General features: G+C 43.6%; 1 protein-coding gene across 1 annotated transcript in view; it reads left to right on the top strand.

The window, feature by feature from the left end:
• CNGB3 (cyclic nucleotide gated channel subunit beta 3) overlaps positions 1-19483 on the top strand; it is a 190223-nt gene that overhangs the window by 104468 nt on the left and 66272 nt on the right. The window contains exon 4 of the mRNA XM_053313409.1: positions 17265-17416. Within this exon, the coding sequence (XP_053169384.1) occupies positions 17265-17416 (152 nt within the window). The remainder of the gene's footprint in view (positions 1-17264; positions 17417-19483) is intronic.

Raw genomic sequence — 19483 nt, 5'->3', positions numbered from 1 at the left:
AAGGTGCCTTCATCTGCAGCCAACCATGCCACATCCCACACCATTGCTGAGGGTCTCTATCGAAACCTTTGGAATGGCCTTTTGGGATGCTTAGGGGGCTGCAGCAAAGAGAAGGGGGAAATGAAAATAGCTTGCCCTTGCACTGTTATACTCTCCAGTAAGCACTTGCACAGCCACAGTAAATCTTGCCAGTTCTTATTTCTAATAAACAGGATAAATAATACAGACTAATAAACATGATAAATAATACAGACTCCACGTATATTGTTGTTCAAATACCTACAGGATCGGGTCCTCATAATATCCACTTTCAAATATATTTTGATTCCTGGTTCTGCATGCATGAGGATGCACCATTTCCTGCAAGGTCCATTATGAACAGAGTCCTTTTTCAGTGTATCACCTCTGTATGAAGAAGCCAATTTGTTATCCTGTCAAACGACTCACTTGGCTTCTGACAGACAGGGTGCTCACCTCAGACTTTCCCTACAGTCCATTAGCAGAAAAAATGACCTGTTTTTTTGGCTTTCCATTTCAGAACTTTCTCATTTTTAAATATACAAAAATATATTGTGATGGATATTAACAACTAGTAGGCATACATAGCCACAACCTGCCTGGCCACATCTTAACTGTCATGTCTAAAAGCAGTGGGCATACCGAAATGGCTGATGTGCTGCATAACTTAATAATGGTGACTGAGCTGCTGAATATTTTTAATGCCAGTCTCCTAATTTTGAATCTGGATTCATTTTAAGTCTCACTTGTCTATCAGTAAGTTGTTGTTCTTTCTTTCTGCTTCTGCTCATAATAACAGTGCAATGGCTCTTCCCATTAATAGCTTTGCAGGACAGTAATAATTTTCTTTGGCAGCCTATGAGTGATGGGAAGAGGACGCCATATATTCACAGTAGGAATCGTCAGATTAGCATACCATTCCATCAACATGTACAAGCAAGACTGTGAATCCTTAATACTAGGGAATTAAGGCAAAGAAGCCATCACTACTATAACAATTTTAAAGATTACTCTAAGATTACATAGAGAGGTTTGTACAATGGAATGAATTACAATCCTATATCAAACATATTCCGATATACAAATGTACATACCCTTGCAGCAGGTGGGGGGGGGGATAAAGTGCATTGTAGCACCGAGTATAATTGCATGTAATAAAAAAAGCTTCCAAGATACAGTTTTAATGAAAAAATGAAGTTTTTGTCATTTTGTTTATTTCTCTGCTTACTTTAGGGAGAAAAAAAAGTGGGTGTGTGATGCACTTATTAGTAATTTCATCTGACGATTCATTCACAATCACTTTTCCTGAGATTAATTTGTACTAGCCAGCAGGGAGTAGAAAAATACAGATTGCAATGTTAACATATAAACTTCTGGTCTGACATTCTGATTTAGCTACAGTTGGTGCAATGTATCGATTCCATCCATCCACACTACCAGATTTCTGTTACTATAGCTGTGTTGTAACTATCTGGAAGAAAACTGCAAGAAAACCCTAGATTCCACTTCAGATTGTTGTTTTTCCTCTAATGCATACAAAAAATGCATCACATGGTATATCTAAGATATGTCAAATATAAAGCATGAATTTTTTTATTTACAAAGTCGCTCAAAACCACTTTTAGAAAAAATGAAGAAAGATTTATAGAAACCAGTTGGTGGGTTTGGATGTTTTGGGGTTTTGTTTTGTTGCATTGTTGCATTGTTGATATTATCTTTATACCTTATTATATCTGTATAGACAGTGGTGGCTGGTGAGGGCGGTGCAGGGAGGATGGTGAGAGGTACATTTAAAAGTCTTTACTGGTGATACTGGCGGCACCTGGAAACAGCGGCCCGCACAACATCCCACATGGTGGCTGCCCCACCTACAGCACTCACCTGGCCTCTGTGCATGTGCGGTGGCCATTTGCATGGTCAACATGGTGTTGCTGACCATGCAAATGGCAGCTGCGCATGCGCAGTGGCTAGGTGACTACCATAGGTGAGGCAACCGCCATGCTCCCCATGGCTTCCAGCTCCCGGTGGTATCGCCAGTTGAGACTTTGAAAGGTACCTCTCACTGCCTCACTGGCCGCCACTGGGTATAGATAATCCAGAATTGACCAACTGCAGAAGTTCTATTATTTAACTATGAAGCACACCAATAGCTAATCATAATAAAATATTCATTTCTCACATAGTAACAGCCAAAGGAGTTGGGACTTGGAAGCTGTGGAATGCAGGCAGGAGGCTAGAGTGGCGATCTGATCCTAGATCAAGTATCCTGGTTAACTCCATGGAATTTAGCCAGGATTCACAAATATGTGGAGGGAGGTGGATGTCAAGCAACTGACTAGAACCGATTAGTGTTGGAGATCCAGCTCCAGATGGCATCGACCTTTTGCACCAGTAACCCTAAGGACCCTCTGCATTGGGAGCAGAGCCAGTCAGTTAAGGTCTCCTTCTTTTTCCTGTTTATCTCTGCCTCTGTGAGCTCAGTTGGTAGAGTGTACTCAGGAACTTCCTGGGAGTGACTTCCTCCTCCTCCTCCTCCTCCTCCTCCTAGAATACTTCTAGCTCTCACTCTCTCCCCACCATGCTTTTACAGGTCTTGCTCTGACCACCTCATAGCCAGCAGTTAGATATAGGTCTTTTCTATCAGTATGTACTTCAGAATAAAGTATCACTTAAAGTAAGTTTAGCCTTACATGAATCTCCACACTTATCATTTACAAGCTGTTGCCCCTGTTAACTTCTGCTGTAATGGGAGTGAGTTAGCTCCTCAAATACTCTGCTAAATAAATAATTACCTGCAACAAATAGGGCCAGCATCAAGTCAAAGGGGGTCCTGGATAGGAGAACCTTGGATCCTCTCCTCTGTGAAACGGAGTTACCTTTACATAAGAACAGCCCTGCTGGATCAGGCCCAAGGCCCATCTAGTCCAGGAAGTCTAGTTTTTGGAAGTCCAGATATACTATGTCAACTGGATCACCTTGATCCACACACTTGTTGACACTCTCAAAGAACTCCAAAAGGTTTGCGAGGCAAGATTTACCTTTGTGGAAGCCATTCTGGTTCACTCCCAGCAGGGCCTGTTCTTCTATGTGCTTTACCATTTTATCCTTGAGGATGCTTTCTATCAATTTGCCTGGAACAGATGTTAAGCTAACTGGCCTGTAATTTCCTGGATCACCCCTGGATCCCTTTTTGAAAATCGGTGTTACATTTGCTACTTTCCAGTCCTCTGGTACAGAGCCTGATTGTATGGATAAGTTATGTATTTTAGCAAGGAGGTCAGCAATTTCACATTTGAGTTCGTTGAGGACTCTTGGATGGATGCCATCTGGCCCTGGTGATTTGTTAGTTCTCAGTTTTTCCAGACAGTTTAGAACATCATCTCATCACTTCTATCTGACTCAGTTCTTCAGCCTCCATCCCTAAAAAGCCTGGTTCAGGAACAGGTATATGCTCAGTATCCTCTGCCATGAAGATGGATGCAAAGAACTCATTTAGCTTCTCTGCAGCCTCCATATCCTTCTTAATAGTCCCTTTCACTCCCACATTGTCTAATGGTCCAACCACCTCCCTGGCAGGTTTCCTGGCAGGTTTCCTGCCTCTGATGTATTCTGATGTAAAGGAAATGGAGTTACCTTTACATTAGCAGGGGGTCCAGCAGCAGTAACTCCTTCTTCTACCTTCCCCATCTGTGAATTGAGGAACTGGATGGTGGCAGCAGCTCCTTTCCCATCCTCCTCATCTGTGAGTGAGATGAACTTAGTTGAGGCAGAAATTCCTCCTAGAAGTACCGTATGTCATTGTAGGGCCCCCAGAAGCAAGCTAGTTTGTGGGGAAGGCAGGAGAACCTAGCAACGAATTGACTTTCTTGGCCAAGAGGGTTGCTCCATCACCATGTCTTCCTCACCCCAACTGCAAATGGGATCATCCCCAGAGGCTCCCACAATGATGCACAGACTTCTAGGGTACTCTCCCATTTGCAGATGGGAGTGTGTGCTGGGAGAAGGCAACAACAGCACAACTCTTGCTAACTCAGCGAAGAGGCAAAGTGGCGATTCTCTTTATTGAGCAGGGGGAGAGCAACTGGCCTTCTCCATCCCCAGTACAGCATCCCTGTCGCTGGTGTCTGTCTTATGTTTCATTTTTAGATTGTGAGCCCTTTGTGGACAGGGAGACATTCTGTTTATTTATGTATGTCTATGCAAACTGCTTTGGGAACTTTTGTTCTCAAAGCAGTATATAAATATTCACTGTATTCATATTCTTGCAACCAAGAGAGTTGTGCTGCTTTGCTGCTGCCACACCAAGATGGACACTGGGAAGGGCTTTAGGGGTGGGCCATGAGGCATCTGAAGGTGCTAGCCCCCAGGGAATTGCCTGCAATGGCTGACCCTTGATACCAGTCCTGGTCCCAATACATGGATGGTGGGTTGTGTTTGGCTTGGAGGATCACAAGTGCCAAACTCCTTTAGGGAACAGTGTTGAAGGCAGTCTGAGATAAGGAATGCTGGCAGTTACTTCGGGACTATAGGCATTAGGTTTACCATCCATTATCAACATATGTTCAAATCAGAGTAGAAGGGGATGCTTGTTTTTGAATCTGATTCAAAGTACACAAAGCATAGGAGAGGGAGGAACTCACTACACTGGTGAGGTAATTTAAAAATCCACCTGTGGGATTAGCTAGAACGATGGCACAGCCAGTGATTACCTCAGCAAGGAGTGGGGGTGAAAGGCTTAGAGAGGCTGACCATATGTCCTGACTTATTCAATCACAGAGGAATTATACATATATAAATGGAACAGGCATGAAAACCTTACATGCCTCATTACTTCTTCTTTTCAGCTTTGTACTGTCTCTTATTAATGTAGCCTCCAGCCCTGGAGCTGTCAAATTCCACAATCAGTGGACAATTTTTTTGTAATGTTAATTTCTTCAAGAACATTTTAAATGGGCTTTAGGGAATTATAACCTTCAGAGCTGGAGGATTTTCAGACCCCCAGGGCCCACACTGATTTTTTTTGGCTACACGATCCAAAATTGGAACCAAAGCCAAATCCAACTTCAGATTTCTGAATACAGAGGTAGGGTCCCCCATGTATGGAACTGGAATTTGGGATAGGATCTGCCTGGAACAGCTTGTGGCCTCTCTGACCAAACTCAACATAACTTATTTGGCAAAGGAGCTGAACTGAACCCAATATATCCTGTTGCGCTCCACATAACTCCGGTCTGGTTGGCTGCAGGCCTCAAACCAACCATTTTAAACTTGTAACAAGAACGTGTTGGCCTGCAAACAAAACGTAGTTGTGTTGCAATCTAATATTATACTGTTTTATTTACTCTTCAAGGACCACCATATATTTTCTTTATGGCAGGAATGCAGGATGCTGCTTAAATTAAGACTAAAATCCCCCTCCATCCTAATGTAACTATAATATTCCTGATCAAAATACAGAGTACAGATCATACAGGCAGCCGTTGACACCAATACAGCTTGTAGGCTCTGTAGATGACCTGAATAAATGGAGGGAAGGCCAGCAAGGGTCATCCTGCTTCCCACATACATGCACTTTAGTTGTATGCAAATATGTTTTCTAAAGAGTCCTAAACAGTCCCTGCTAACTAAGCAAACAAAGAGGCACCTTTTAAAAATGGTGATTATCTTTTTTAAGCAGGGGGAGAGCAGCTGGCCTATCCAATCCCAAGCATCCCTCCAGTGGCTGTTGCTGGTGTCTTTCTTTCTCCAAGACTCTTCTAAGGGGGCAACTACAAGAGGGGCTTCAAACCCAGGGTCTGTTAGAGGACTTTCTTCAGGGCTGGAGGCTCAGTTAGGCCACCTCCTCTTCCTCCTCCTCCTCTGATAGGCCCTCCTCCAAGTTGGAGTCTGGGGTGGGTCCTTACATGAACCTTCAGATCGTTGCTTCTCCATTGGAACAATCACAGGAAAACTATGGGAGAGTATTTTAAAAGTCTTGAAAGATTCAAACTCTTGGTATTGCATGGTTTCTCATAATCCAGGCAGCACCTTTTCAATCTTTAAAAAAAATGAAAATTTTTACCGGGTTTTATTGAGCTGTTATCATATATAGCAGCCAGCTCTCTCCAGTCTAGAAGTTACAATCTGACTGAAAATTTCCTACCTGGAAATAATTGCTATGCATGTTTAAATTATTAGGATCTTGCAAGTGTTTGAAGCGATAGACTGCATTTGTGTATTATTCCTAGAAGACTCATTAAAGATATTTCAGATAAAACAAGGTTAATCCCTTATTAACAGAAAAACCTTGTGGCATAACTTATCTAGGTTTCTGTGAAAAGTGAGAATCTTGTAATTCACTGTTTCTCACTTTTTCTGTTAGTAAATCATTTTGGAAATAATTAGGCATTTTAAAATACACCTTTAGAAGCACAATGGAGTTTCACCTTTGTGTTACCACCTTCATCAGAATGAGAGAAATTGGAAAATGTGTTGCTCTTGTTTATATACTTCATACTTTATCTTACCTTCTTCATGTCACAGAATTAGTAATTAAAATAAAATCTTATTGAGAGTTTAATTGGATATCCAGGTTGGACTAGTGTATGCATTGCACTGAAGCAGAGTTGTGTTCTCTTTAGGAAGTTCTGTAATGAAGATTAAAGGATTCACCACCTGTTGTATCAGACAGATTAAGTCAACTGGGAAGGAAACCTCCATCACAAACCATTTATCATAGCAGCATAAATATCTTATAAGTCACACATGCATTCAGTGGAATTTGAACTGTGGCTAAAAGTTGACATAGCATGCAATAAAGGGTCCAATGGCACCTTAAATGCTTACAAATTTATTGTGGCATAATCTTTTATAAACTGGATCCCATTATCCAGATTATTATGTATAAAGCAAATAGTTACCCGCAGTGCAATCAACTTTTTGTAGTTCTGGTGCAAGATTAATTAATACGGCTACCTCTCTGGAATTTATAACACATTTGATACTTTATTCGGTAACAAGCTGACCTGGTGCAGAGCATCTGCACTCCAAGTTTTCCCTTGGCGGCTGCTTCTCCTCATCTCACCCGGCAGCCGCCGCTTTTCCTCAGCCGGGCTGACGGCCACTGCTTCAACTCAGCCGGCTCGGCAGCTGCCGCTTGTCCTTGGCTGGCTCGGTGGCAGCCGCTTCTCCTCAACCCGCCTGGCGGTGACCACTTCTCCTTTGTGGCCGGCTGGGCTGCCTGTGCCCGTCACTAATTGGCAGCGTGTTCGCAAAGTCTCGCGAGAGCTGCCACACATGAGATTAGTGAAAGGTACGTTTACAAGTATTATATATAGAGATGGTTTATATGCAGTCTTCATTTTCTTTTGTAATGATACCTCAAGAATACCTCAATGATGACTCAAGAAGTGGCACCAGGGACCTTACTCCCTGTGTTACTATGACAACTAGCTGAAGGATGGACCGTCTAGACCAAGGGTTCTCAGTGTTGGGTCCCCAAATGTTATTGGACTTCAACTTCCATAATCCCCGGGCCCAGTGGCCTTTGGCTGGGGATTATGGGAGTTGAAATCCAATAACATCTGGGGACCCAACACTGAGAATCCCTGTTCTAGACCAGGGCTGCTCAACTTTGGCCCTCCTGCAGATGTTGGCCTACAGCTCCCATAATCCCTGGCTACTGGCCACTGTGGCTGGGAATTTTGAGAGTTGTAGTCCAAAAACAGCTGGCGGGGTGGGAGGCTTAAGTTGAGCAGGCCTGATCTAGCCTCATCTCTGTTGCTCTACAGCACCATCACTGTAGTGGGCAAAGGGCAGTACTGCAGTGATTAACCAACTGGAATCAGGTGATACAAAAGGCCAATAGGGTTCCAAATTGTTCAATAACACTGCTGGTTGTGGGCTGGCTCCTCAGACTTGTGACAGAAAATGAATTGCTTGTAGACTATTCAACACCAACTGCCTGCCTGTTGCTTGCAGGCAGTTCAGTTCAATGAAAGGACTATTATTAAGGCTGAAGTTGGGCTCTTGGTTCTTTTTTTTTTAACTAAATCAGGAGCCCACCAGTGGCTTGATACACTTCTCAGAAACAGAGGTGGCTGCCATGCCCTTGGCAGACTGGCGCCGGCACTAAGTGGCTGGAGGGCTATGTTCATGTTGGTGGGTTACAAGTTGAGCAGTCCTGTATTAGGAGATTTCTTTTGATTAGATAATGCTTTGGAAATAAATAATGTGAAGGCCTAAATGGTGATGGATGGTTTACTTTAGCTTGCCCACAATCTATCCGTGCTCAAGATTAGCTGTGATATTGTTGCTTAGGCACATAATCGGAGCTACTAAACCAGCAATTAATTATGCTATTAATCACTGTGCTTACATTAATTATAGCAGAGAGGAATTGCCTAGTAAAATGAAAGTCGCATCCATCTAAATTCAGCCTACCTACTGGAGCATGAAACAACTTTCAAGATACAACATTAATTCCATGATGCCTCAAAAAGGGAGAGAAATGAGCATGCTACTTTTACTTTGTGGATCTGTATACATCATCACTAGGTGTTGTGGTGGTTAGTTACAGGAAGATACATCTCCTGATATTATTTATTTATTTATTCATTGTTTGATTTCTGTACCACTTTTCATTCAATACCAGTGGTTTACAATATAATTAAAACAATGCACAATTACAATACAGAAAGTACAGACATTATATATAAAAATAATTTATCTCTACTTAAAAGTTTTAAAACTTATATAAAACAGTAACACAAAAAACACAAGACAGCAGCAGTAAAAACCATACTCTCATATAAAAACCTGGGTGAAGAGCCAGGATCCAGCTGTGACATTGTAACCAGCACCTGAAATTGAACCCAGAGACATTGGCAGCCAGTGCAGATGTCTCAAAGCAGGTGTAAATATTTGTTAGTTTGTGCCCATTAACAATAGGGTGGCAGCATTCTGAAGTTCCTGGACTATCTTGAAATGCAGCTCTGCATACAGAGCATAGGACAATTCCACATAGTGTATTGAACAAACTCCATAGGACAACTCCTAAGATGAGTAGTGTCAGGCACCCTCTCAACTGAGACTCCAGAGAGCCCACAACCAGCTGCTCCCTCAATCCGGAGCCAGAGATTCCTCTACTTCTCAGTCCTACCTCTCCCAGCACCATGGAACAGCTGAACAAGGCTACCCCCAAGGAAGACCATATCCCTGACATCTAAGACCCAGTCCCCACCAGACAACCATTAGTGTTTCCATCGGACCCCCAGGACAAATAAAATTGTCTCCCATGCTTTGGAACCTGCACTCCAGAAGAAAAGGAGCCACCATAGAGTGCTGCCCCTGCCTTCCAGTCTGGAAAGGCAATACAAAAGGATGCCATGATCAGTGGTATTTAAAGCCATTGAAAGGGCCAGATGATCACATTCCCCTGTCTTTCTTGCAGCGTAAGCCATTAACCAGGCTATATATATTCTCTACTTTCTGCTGGTCTCCCAAATTCAAACTGACAATAAGAGTGAAATAGATCTCATTGCTTCATTCAAAAGTGCCCAAAGTTGTTCAGCCGCCATCTACTCAAGTAAAGTAAAGGTAAAGTTGGAGAGGAAAGCTGGTCTTGTGGTAGCAATCATGACTTGTCCCCTTAGCTAAGCAGGGTCCAACCTGGTTGCATATGAATGGGATGAAGTGTGAGCACTGTAAGATATTCCCCTCAAGGGATGGAGCCACTCTGGGAAGAGCAGAAGGTTCCTAAGTTCCCTCCCTGGTTTCTTCAAGATAGGGCTGAGAGAGAATCCTGCCTGCAACCTCGGAGAAGCCGCTGCCAGTCTGTGAAGACAATACTGAGCTAGATAGACCAATGATCTGAATCAGAATATGGCAGCTTTCTATGTTCCCTATGTAAAGTTGTGCTGTTGAGTCGGTGTCAATTCCTGGCAACCACAGAGCCATGTGGTTTTCTTTGGTAGAAGACAGGAGGGGTTTACCATTGCCATCTCCCGTGTGGTATGAGATTATGCCTATCAGCATCTTCCTATATCGATGCTGCCCAATATAGGTGTTTCCCATAGTTTGGGAAACATACCAATGGGGATTTGAACCAGCAACCTCTTGCTCCCTAGGCAAGTTACTTCCCCACTGCACCATTAGGTGGCTATCTACTCAAGTACCCTGTACCTTGCATTAAAAAAAACATAATAGAGACTTGCCTATGATTGCAAAAGTAAGCAGGATCTGGAGATCATATTTTAAGGAGTGATCTAACAACTCCTCCAATGTAGCCAGAAAATACCCCTTTTTAAAAAAGGATGTATCATAGGAACATAGGAAGCTGCATCATAGGAACATAGAACATAGCTGTATCATAGGAACATAGGAAGCAATGGTCTGACCAAGTCAGACCATTGGTCCATCTAGCTCAGTATTGTCTACACAGACTGGCAGCAGCTTCTCCAAGGTTGCAGGCAGGAATCTCTTTCAGCCCTATCCTGCCAGAGAGGGAACTTGGAACCTAGATGCTCTTCGCAGAGCGGCTCCATCCCCTAAGGGGAATATCTTACAGTGCTCACGCATGAAGTCTCAAGTAACAGCTACCATACAGATCAGAATGTCCCATCTCTATTGATTAGAAAGGTCAAGATAGCATGTTGTGATTATTACTTCTCCAGACACCTTGTATCTTGAGGTTAATCCACTAAATCATCCCAGCTGCTGCAGTCAATAGTAGCTAAGGGCTTCCAGTGCAGAGCCCTTAAGCAGTGCACTTTTTACATCAGAGTAGATTTGACTTTATCCCCAGAAATATTTTGTAAATGAGTCACAGAGGACCACTGATGGTTCCACAGCTTCATTCATATGAAGCTTTAAGCAGCAAAGTGGTCAATATACCAAAATAATCCAAGGTATTGCAGCCTCTAAGGCAAGGTAGCCAAATGCTGCCTTGCTCCACAACCCTGAGGGAAGCCAGGGTTTCTAAAACATACTTTCTAAAACATACCCTTACAAGCTTTGAAAGTACCAGAGAGGCCACAAAGTAGGAAAGGTTGCCAGCAGCCCCCTCTTCTCTCCTCGTGCTTCTCGTAAGCCTTGCAAGGAGTGTGAAAAGAGGTGCTCTTTGCAAAGCCTGCAAGGGTCAGATTGCTCCTGAAGAGCTGCTCTGATGGCAACAGCACATAGAATCTTGCCCACCTTGCTGATGCCCCATTAATCTGTCCCCTGAGGCTACCACCTCACTTCACCCCCTGACCTTAATAAAGGTAGGGTGCCTTGTAGGGATGTGCACGAACCAGCAGATGGCCAATTCGGCGGTGCACGGGGCTTACCTTTAAGCAGGAGGGAGGGTGTTCTTACCCCCCATCCCACCACATTCCCCCCACCAGCGCTATCCCAAAAATCACTGGTGCAGGGCTGCAGTGTATCCTCTTGCTGCCCCAGTCAGTGTCAGGCATGCACACCTGCCACTTCCGGTCTGATGTTGACCGGGGCAGCAAGCGGGTATGTTGCTGCCCCACAGCAGTGATTTTCAGCACAGTGCCAGTAGGGGAAATGTAGTGGGAGTGGGGGTGAGAGCAGCCTCCCTCCTGCTTAAATGCAACCCCCCACTGCCAAACTGGCCAAACTGCTGGACCACCAAACCAGTTTGGAGATCCAGAAAAGGTCCTCTGAACCAGTTCGTGCACATCCCTAGTGCCTGGTGTGCATTATTGATTTTTTATTATTATTATTGGAGTGTAGCCATTCCACTGCTCTGCTCATTCTCCCTGACCCTGCTCTGATGGTGGTATCAAGTTAGCCTTTTCTGAAAGCGACATGGCCCTGGTTAAACATATGTGGGCCCCATTGCTTTCCTCTGCTTCCTTAATATGCCAGGTATGCTTCTCCTGTAAGATTCAGAGAGAATTAGGTATATATAAATACATGAGAAACATCCGGGAACTCCCCGAGTTCCAGTTGGTCAGGGCTACTAGGAACATGTTCCCTACTTATTTGCATACATGTACCTGCATTTCAAATAGTGCAGAAAGGACATCATCCACTCACTGCAGATAAACAGGGAACCCCTTTTTCATTTAGTAGTAGAGTAGAGTAACAGAGATAAATTAGAAATCCTTCTTACAGAGGTCAAAGAGCATTTTGACAGAAGAGGCTTTAAGATAGCCTTTCAGGTTCACTCTGATTTGTCTTTATTACCAGGTTCAGATAAAGTGCAGCTCCACAGCTGATGTACATGTCCTTTTCCTTTGCCACAGAAAACATTAACACATGCATTTCATTAGAAGATGACCAAAGAGCAATAGGGATTTGAGGGAGTTGGCAGGGGGTGGGGGAGAAACAAACAAAAGCAAGAATGAGAGAGAGAACAGTGGAAGTCAATAACCCAATAAAGCATGGAATGATGTAACACTACATAGGTATAGAATAATACTATCATCACCTCCCTCCCCAGGGAGAAATCTTCCATGCCAAGTAGTGACAAGGTTTATGTTATGGTCCTTGATCTAAATCTAAACGTGATCTTGATCTTGATCTTGATCTTAAACTGTTTGAGCCCAGAAGTGTCACATTTCTGTTGGAAAGGTTATGGATTACAGAAAAAATTACATAAGTATGTTTTATTGGGATTGCCCCAAAATATACTCATTCTGATCTATGACTCATTTTTTAAAAGGGGGCCTTTGGCATGCAGTGGTGGATTGTCTCAATGTATTATAAATGAGGAATCACACCCACAAAAGATAAAATGAACAGCCAGAAAATCTATCATGATTTTCTGATTTAACACACAAATATGGCCTGGTTCAAACATCAGAACAAGTCATGGTATATCATAATGACAATGAGCCATGGTGAGCCTTGGGTTGGCAAATTCCCTCCCTCACCTTCCCACCTACTTAGGAAGGAGGAGCACCTGAAGGGTGCCATGTGTAACAAGCAGCAGTTTGCTATTATGTCCAAATACAAGAAAATGTGGTTTCTGAAAAGCAGTTTGTCAACAAGAATTTGGCTTGATTCACATGTACACTATAACCACGGTTATAGCTGGCCAAGGTTGTAGCTGTAGTATGCCCAAACGAGTGAAACCATGGTTACGGGCTGGAAGCTAACTCTGTTTTTAGAACATAAGAGGCCCAAGGCCCATCTAGTCCAGCATCCTGTTTTGCACAGTGGCCCACCAGATGCCGCTGGAAGCCACAGGCTGGATTTGAGGACATGCCCTCTCTCCTGCTGTTACTCCCCCTGCCAAACTCCAGTTGGGACCTTCAGTTTTCTCTAAGCTTTGCCGCCAACAACTGAGGTTTTGCCGCCAAAGCATTTTGCCCGACTGCAAGTTCAGCTATAACTGTGGTTTTGCTCCCATTTCCAAACCCCAGTGGTGCAGATCCTCCCAAGGACATGGCTGCTCTGTGCTTTCGGCACTTCTTGCTGGCAGCCACTCAGGAAAAAGGCCCCACCCCTCCTGTCAGCCATGCAGCTATGGAGTTGCCAGGCTACAGGGACGCCGCAACACACCATCTTGGACTGTCCGGACTGTCAAGCTGCACAGCTACTTGGAGTCTCCTCACTGGATTCCCCTTTACAAGTATAGCCCTTAAACTGGGTTGAACTAAACCACCAGCTGGTTTTACCGAACCAGCTCACAGACTGGCGTTTTGTGTGAATTCTGTTCAAATTTGAACTGAACAGCCTTAACCGGTTCCATGCACACACCTAGTTAGGGTAGGGGATGAGTGGCATGGATTAAAATAACCAAGAGGGATGATTGTTGGTATTATTAGTGGTTGATGTACTGCACAAGAACACACCAGCCTAGTAATGTTGCGATTTTGCCACTTGTGTTAGTTACATAAATGCAAAATTTGCACAAATTGCATTACACAAGGGTAAGTTTGTTCTTTCCAATGTGTAACACAATCTATGTAAACCTTGTGTTTGCCCAACTTTCATAAATTGCCTAAACACAACACTACTGGGCTGACGTACTCTTCTGCAGGATGTCAACCACTCACATTATTATTACAAATATTTATATACTGCTTTTCAACAAAAGTTCTCTCAGCACTTTACAGAGAAAAATAAACAACAAATAAGATGATTCCGAGTCCCAAGAGAGCTCACAATCCGAAAAGAAACATAAGGTAGGCACCAGCAACAGGCACGGGAGGGAAGCAGTACTTGGGTTGGATAGAGACAGTAAGTTGCTAAATATAAGAGAATTGCCACTTTAAAAAGGTACCTCTTTGCTCAGTTAGCAAGGGTAACTGAGCAAAGAGGCAACACATATGTTTTATGGGTGAGGGGATATGATGGCTGGGGTCGAGAAGATTGTGGTTAATCCTATTATTGGTTGTTAACAACCTGTCCTTGTAAGTGGACTATATGAATGAAGGAAAAACCAATATTCTGTGGGCAGACACTTGTCTCCCCATGGGGATCATGCACATCTTCCTCTTTCAGGCAAGACCCATAGGAATAGGGAGAGAAAGTCAAGATGAGAAATTATCTGAGCAATCTGTGGAGGACAAATGAAGAAAGTAAATTGGAACTGGAGCCTTCATCTATTCAGCACATTGCATAAATTAATTTCATACAAACAGCATTCCAGGAATAATGAACACTGTGGCCTTTATTTCAACAATTATGGTACAGCAGTATATTTTTCTCTAAAATTGCAAGAGGCAGAACAATACTTTTTTTTCAGATGATCACTCAAACTCTTGCCCTTCTCCTGTTGTGCTCAGTTTTGCAGACCCTAGAGATTTTTTTATTCTAAATATTTTGTTACTCATCCAAAATAAATCCAATCTAGCATATGTTTGTGATCCACCCATTTTGGTCTTAAGTGTATTCTTGATGTCCTTTTAAAATACATTAACATGCTTAAAAATATTTAAATTAAATACAGGCTTTCTTTTGCAGCAGCTTTCAGTCCTGTTTTGCTTATGCCCCAGTGGATTTCCTTTCACATTATTAGTGAATGAGGGTCAGAAAGGGGTGCAGCTTCATTGCAGGCTCAGCACAACTTAATGTATTGAGTCAATTCAAACATACACTGTAACTCATAACTCAGTTTCACAGAGAAAGAACTAATTTTTACATAAGGGTTGTGTTTTCCCTCATTTGAAACACATTCTCCAAGTGTGGAGGAATATCAGAACCTGGCAATCAAACCAGCATCTGTCAACTGACAGAATAATCTATCTTGAATGTGTGTGTGTGTGCGTACGCGCGCACACACACACACACACAGAGTCCCCCTTCCACCTAATGCTAACCAGGTAACCTGACAGGAAACCAACATATGAACAAAAATGCACAGGCTATCACTCAATAAAGAAACCTGAATTGATCAACTATCAAACAATCTTAATCCGAATTGATCAACTTATCTTGATTGATCAACTCAAGATAAGTTGATCTTGCTACCACAAGACTAGGAGGAGAGCTGGTCTTGTGGTAGCAAACATGAATTGTCCCTTTTGCTAAGCAGGGTCTGCCCTGGTTGCATCTGAATGGAATACTAATTGTGGGAGCACTGTAAGATATTCCCCTTAGGGGACAGGGCTGCTCTGAGAAGAGCACCTGCATACTTGCATGGAGAAGGTTTCAAGTTCCCTCCCTGGCATCTCCAAGAGAAGGCTGAAAGAGACTCCTGCCTCAAACCTTGGAGAAGCCGCTGCCATCTGTGTAGACAATACTGAGGCAATTCTCACAGTCGCCAAAAAGCGGACTAAGGGAGCCTAACCCGCTTTCTGACGACCGTGAGAACCACTGGGCTCGCAGCCGAGCCCGGTTGCACTCAAGCAGGTCACCGGCCAGAACAACCCTCCCCTTAGCCAAGGTTAGCGGAGTGAGCGCTCCGCTAACTCGTTTTTTTTTTATCGTGAGTAGCCACGGTGCAGCTCTGCACCACAGCAACTCACAAGGAGAACCCAAGTGGGGAAGCTAAATGCAGCCTCCTGGCTCGGGGGTCTCTCCAGCATGCCCTGCGCCCTCATGCAGGGCATGCTGCAGCTTCCGAGGGCCGTGCAGCCCCCAAACTCCCCAGCCCCCACTGGCTCTGTAATGGAGCCAGCAGTCATGTGGGTGGCTGGTTCATCTGCAAGGACTGATGGGTCATCTGCGAGGAAAGCACGCTAAGCCTGCTCTCCTCGCAAACCCCCTCTCGGTGGTTCCCATTGATCATGGGAACTGCCTCACTGAGTTAGATGGACCAAAGGTTTGACTCAGTATTTGGCAGCTTCCTATGTTCCTATGTTTCTATCAGTCTTAAATCTTAACTGACATTTCAATTGATCAACAAACTATCAAATCTGTTTAAATTGATTTATATAATTATATAAATCATATAATTATATAAATCATTTATATAATTGATTTATATGTTTATTGTGATATATTTATTTTATTTTTACATTTAGCTCCCGCTCTTCCTTCAAGGAGCCCAGAGCGGTGTACAAGGTTATATGTACGCTCACAACAACCCTGTGAGGTAGGTTAGGCTGAGAGATAAGTGACTGGGTTTCTGTACCTCTAATTGCTAGGCAGAAGGACTTTTGGCAACTGCAACTTGTCACATAGGAATGAAGAAAGCTTCACCTTTTGAAATCTATTATCTTGCACAGAGTCAGCCGAATAGTCCTTTGTAACTGCTTGTCTGGAGTCAGGCGTGCACAGATTTGTAGCCCTACAAGATGAACTTATGGAACCCTCCAGGGTCTCAATAAACCTAGCCTTTCATTTTTGCTGCCTAATTGATGGCTGAAGTAGAAATGATGGTGGCAGCCATATGTTCCTTGATGTGTCTGCTCTGTTCACATTGCTGGAGTTTTACTTGAACAGTAAGAGAAGCACATGAAAAAGCGGTATTGGATCCTACACCCCACCTTATCTCCTCTCAGTCTGTTGCTCCAGACTGTTGCTCTTCTCCATTCCCAACTCGCTTCCAGTATCAGAGTTGGAGAAAGGCATATCATGCTTGGAGCAATGGGTGGAGGCAATACAAGGTGAGGAAGGAGTTGGCTTAACACAGCATCTCCTCCCATCATCTCCTTTTACTGTTAGACAGAGGCCTCCACACCCTGCTTCATGAATGGGACAGACAGCACTAGGCTTGCACTACTGTTTTAAGACTGACAGCACCCTACTCAAGGCTGCGTGTCATCCTTATTACATGCCTTCAGCTTATTTTAAGGGGCAACTGTATATTCCGCCTGTTATTTTACAAAGCTCTTAACTGTGATCTTTTCTTCCCCCTTAAACAGCACAGAGAATAAGCGACCAGGAACCCCCATAAATGAATATGCTCAAGCTCAGCTCCAAGAAATTATCAAAAAGCTGCGAGAAAGGACAGCTATGTATAAAGAAAAGCTGAATGACCCGGTCATCTCCTCCCCTGAACCGAGTCCAACAGCCAGTAAGTTTATTTACAGAATTAACAATACACTCCTGAGAGATGGTTTGAAGGTGGGGATTGCACCCCACTTACATACGTTGAAAATGCTTGGTGATGAAGAATCAGTATTGTAAGTTAGACCCTCAAACTGGTTGAAAACTATATGTTTTTAGTCATAGTCCACCAGTCATGAATTGTAGCCTGTCAGGCACTTGCAAGCCCTTCTGTTTTTACCGTCCCCGATAGGAATTATAAACTGTACTCCTCCTCCTCCTCTAAACTCTAAAAGGAGTAGGCTGTTGAATAGTTTGCATTTGGCTTGGTGGGTCACAAGTTGCTCAGGAACATAGAAAGGAGACTTCAAAGATGTACAAACTAACTTTGAAATGGTGCATAACTTATTTTTCATCATTTGTTGAAAGAGCTAAATAAATTGCTTGATAATTTATTTACGGAGGTCAGCAGATTTCAAAACTTGCTGGGCTCATAAAACTTTGAGGTCTCCTTTCAATTTTCTAGCATTTGGGACCTCCCATTTTTTCCTCGTGAGTTTTTCTGTTGTATACTGTCTCTTTAAGAGGCAAGCCCAGAAGACCTCAGGCTAAGACAGGCTATGTAAGAGAACTAGAACAAACATTTTGGCTGCATTCGCATGTAACACAAAACCGGAAGTGAAGGGACCTCCAGTTTCGGAAACTGCACTTCCAGATGTGGGCAACCACAGTTTCCTCAAAAAGTGGGCCCGCAGTTTCCCTCCCCAAACTGTTGTTTGTACCTTCTGTTTGTATTAAGGTCCACCGCCTGTACCTCCGGTTCCATAGTGCCAGTGTTACATCCAAAAGCTGGCACCGCAGTCTCCCCCTTCTACAACCAAAGTTGAGGGAAGAAGCTCCTCCCTTGCTCTGGCTGCTGGGGCTGTCTTTCAGTAAAGAAGGAAGCTCCAAACTCTCTGTTTTGTCCAAATTCAGATGGGAGAGCAGTGCGGGGAGGGGGGGAGCAGAACCGTGAGTCTATTGGACCTGAAGTTTCATATTATGCCCAAAGGCAGCCTTTCACTTTTGAGACAGAGAGGTCTGTGTGAGTGGTTGAGCCTATATAGCCTCGGGGAACTACTTGGCTCCAAAGCTTCGTGGGAGTTTTAATTCTTACCACAGTCCAATCTGCTATCTGGCCCAGAGAGCTGAAGACTGCTTTCTAGAGGCCTGCAATGTGAAGCCACCCTCCTCTTATTGTGTGTGCTGTCCACTGCAGTCAGTGTCCCTGATCCAGCCCCAAGGCCTAGAAAAAAATAAAAAAATAAAAAAGGAACTAACTTCCAGTCCATATTAACTTGAAAAGGAAGGCTCCATTTTATTCCTAAATAAGGAACAGTTCCTTGAAATAGGGAACAGGTAGCATGCCTATTTCATTTTATATATGTTTGTGTGTGAAGCTTCCAGTTGTTTCCCAGCTATGATTAAAGCAGTAATTTTCAAAAGTTCTGTCTTTGTGGAACTCTTTTCACACTGACATGCCTACTACTGACCACCTGTGTTTTATAGCTGTTTCCCTCATAAACACAAAGTAATCTTATGTAGATTTAACTAAGAGTTCACTCAGAAATGACTCCATTTTCTCCTTCTCCTTTCCCTCCCTTTTCCATCTGACTCCACCCCCCACACTCCCCATAGGATCCCCACTGGGACAAACTTCTTAAGAACTGAACATAAAAGAACCACAGTTAGCACAAAATGTGATCTGCAAACTAGCAAATGTGATCTGCAAACTTAGAATAAATACAGATTATTCTAGGACAGAATCTTGTAGGACACCCACTTAGATTATGTAGCCTGCTGGGCCTCATCATTGCCCCATATGAACTGATAATGCACTCTGCACACTCAGTACTCCTCAGTGTCTGTGCAATGCAGGAGAAGATCAAGGAATCTGGTCCACCATTACTAATTTCCTCAGTAAAGAATCTAGGGTCCATCAGAACACAGGGAGGAGATTCTCACGATCGGCCAGAAGCAGGCTAAAGGAGCCTAGCCTGCTTTTGGGCGAGCGTGAGAACCACCGGGCTCATGGGTAATCCGTCCTCAAAGTGGG

Source organism: Hemicordylus capensis, chromosome 4 (genome assembly GCF_027244095.1).
Source record: "Hemicordylus capensis ecotype Gifberg chromosome 4, rHemCap1.1.pri, whole genome shotgun sequence".
In the NCBI taxonomy this organism is placed as follows: domain Eukaryota; kingdom Metazoa; phylum Chordata; class Lepidosauria; order Squamata; family Cordylidae; genus Hemicordylus; species Hemicordylus capensis.
This window is presented reverse-complemented; position numbering and strand designations above follow the sequence as displayed.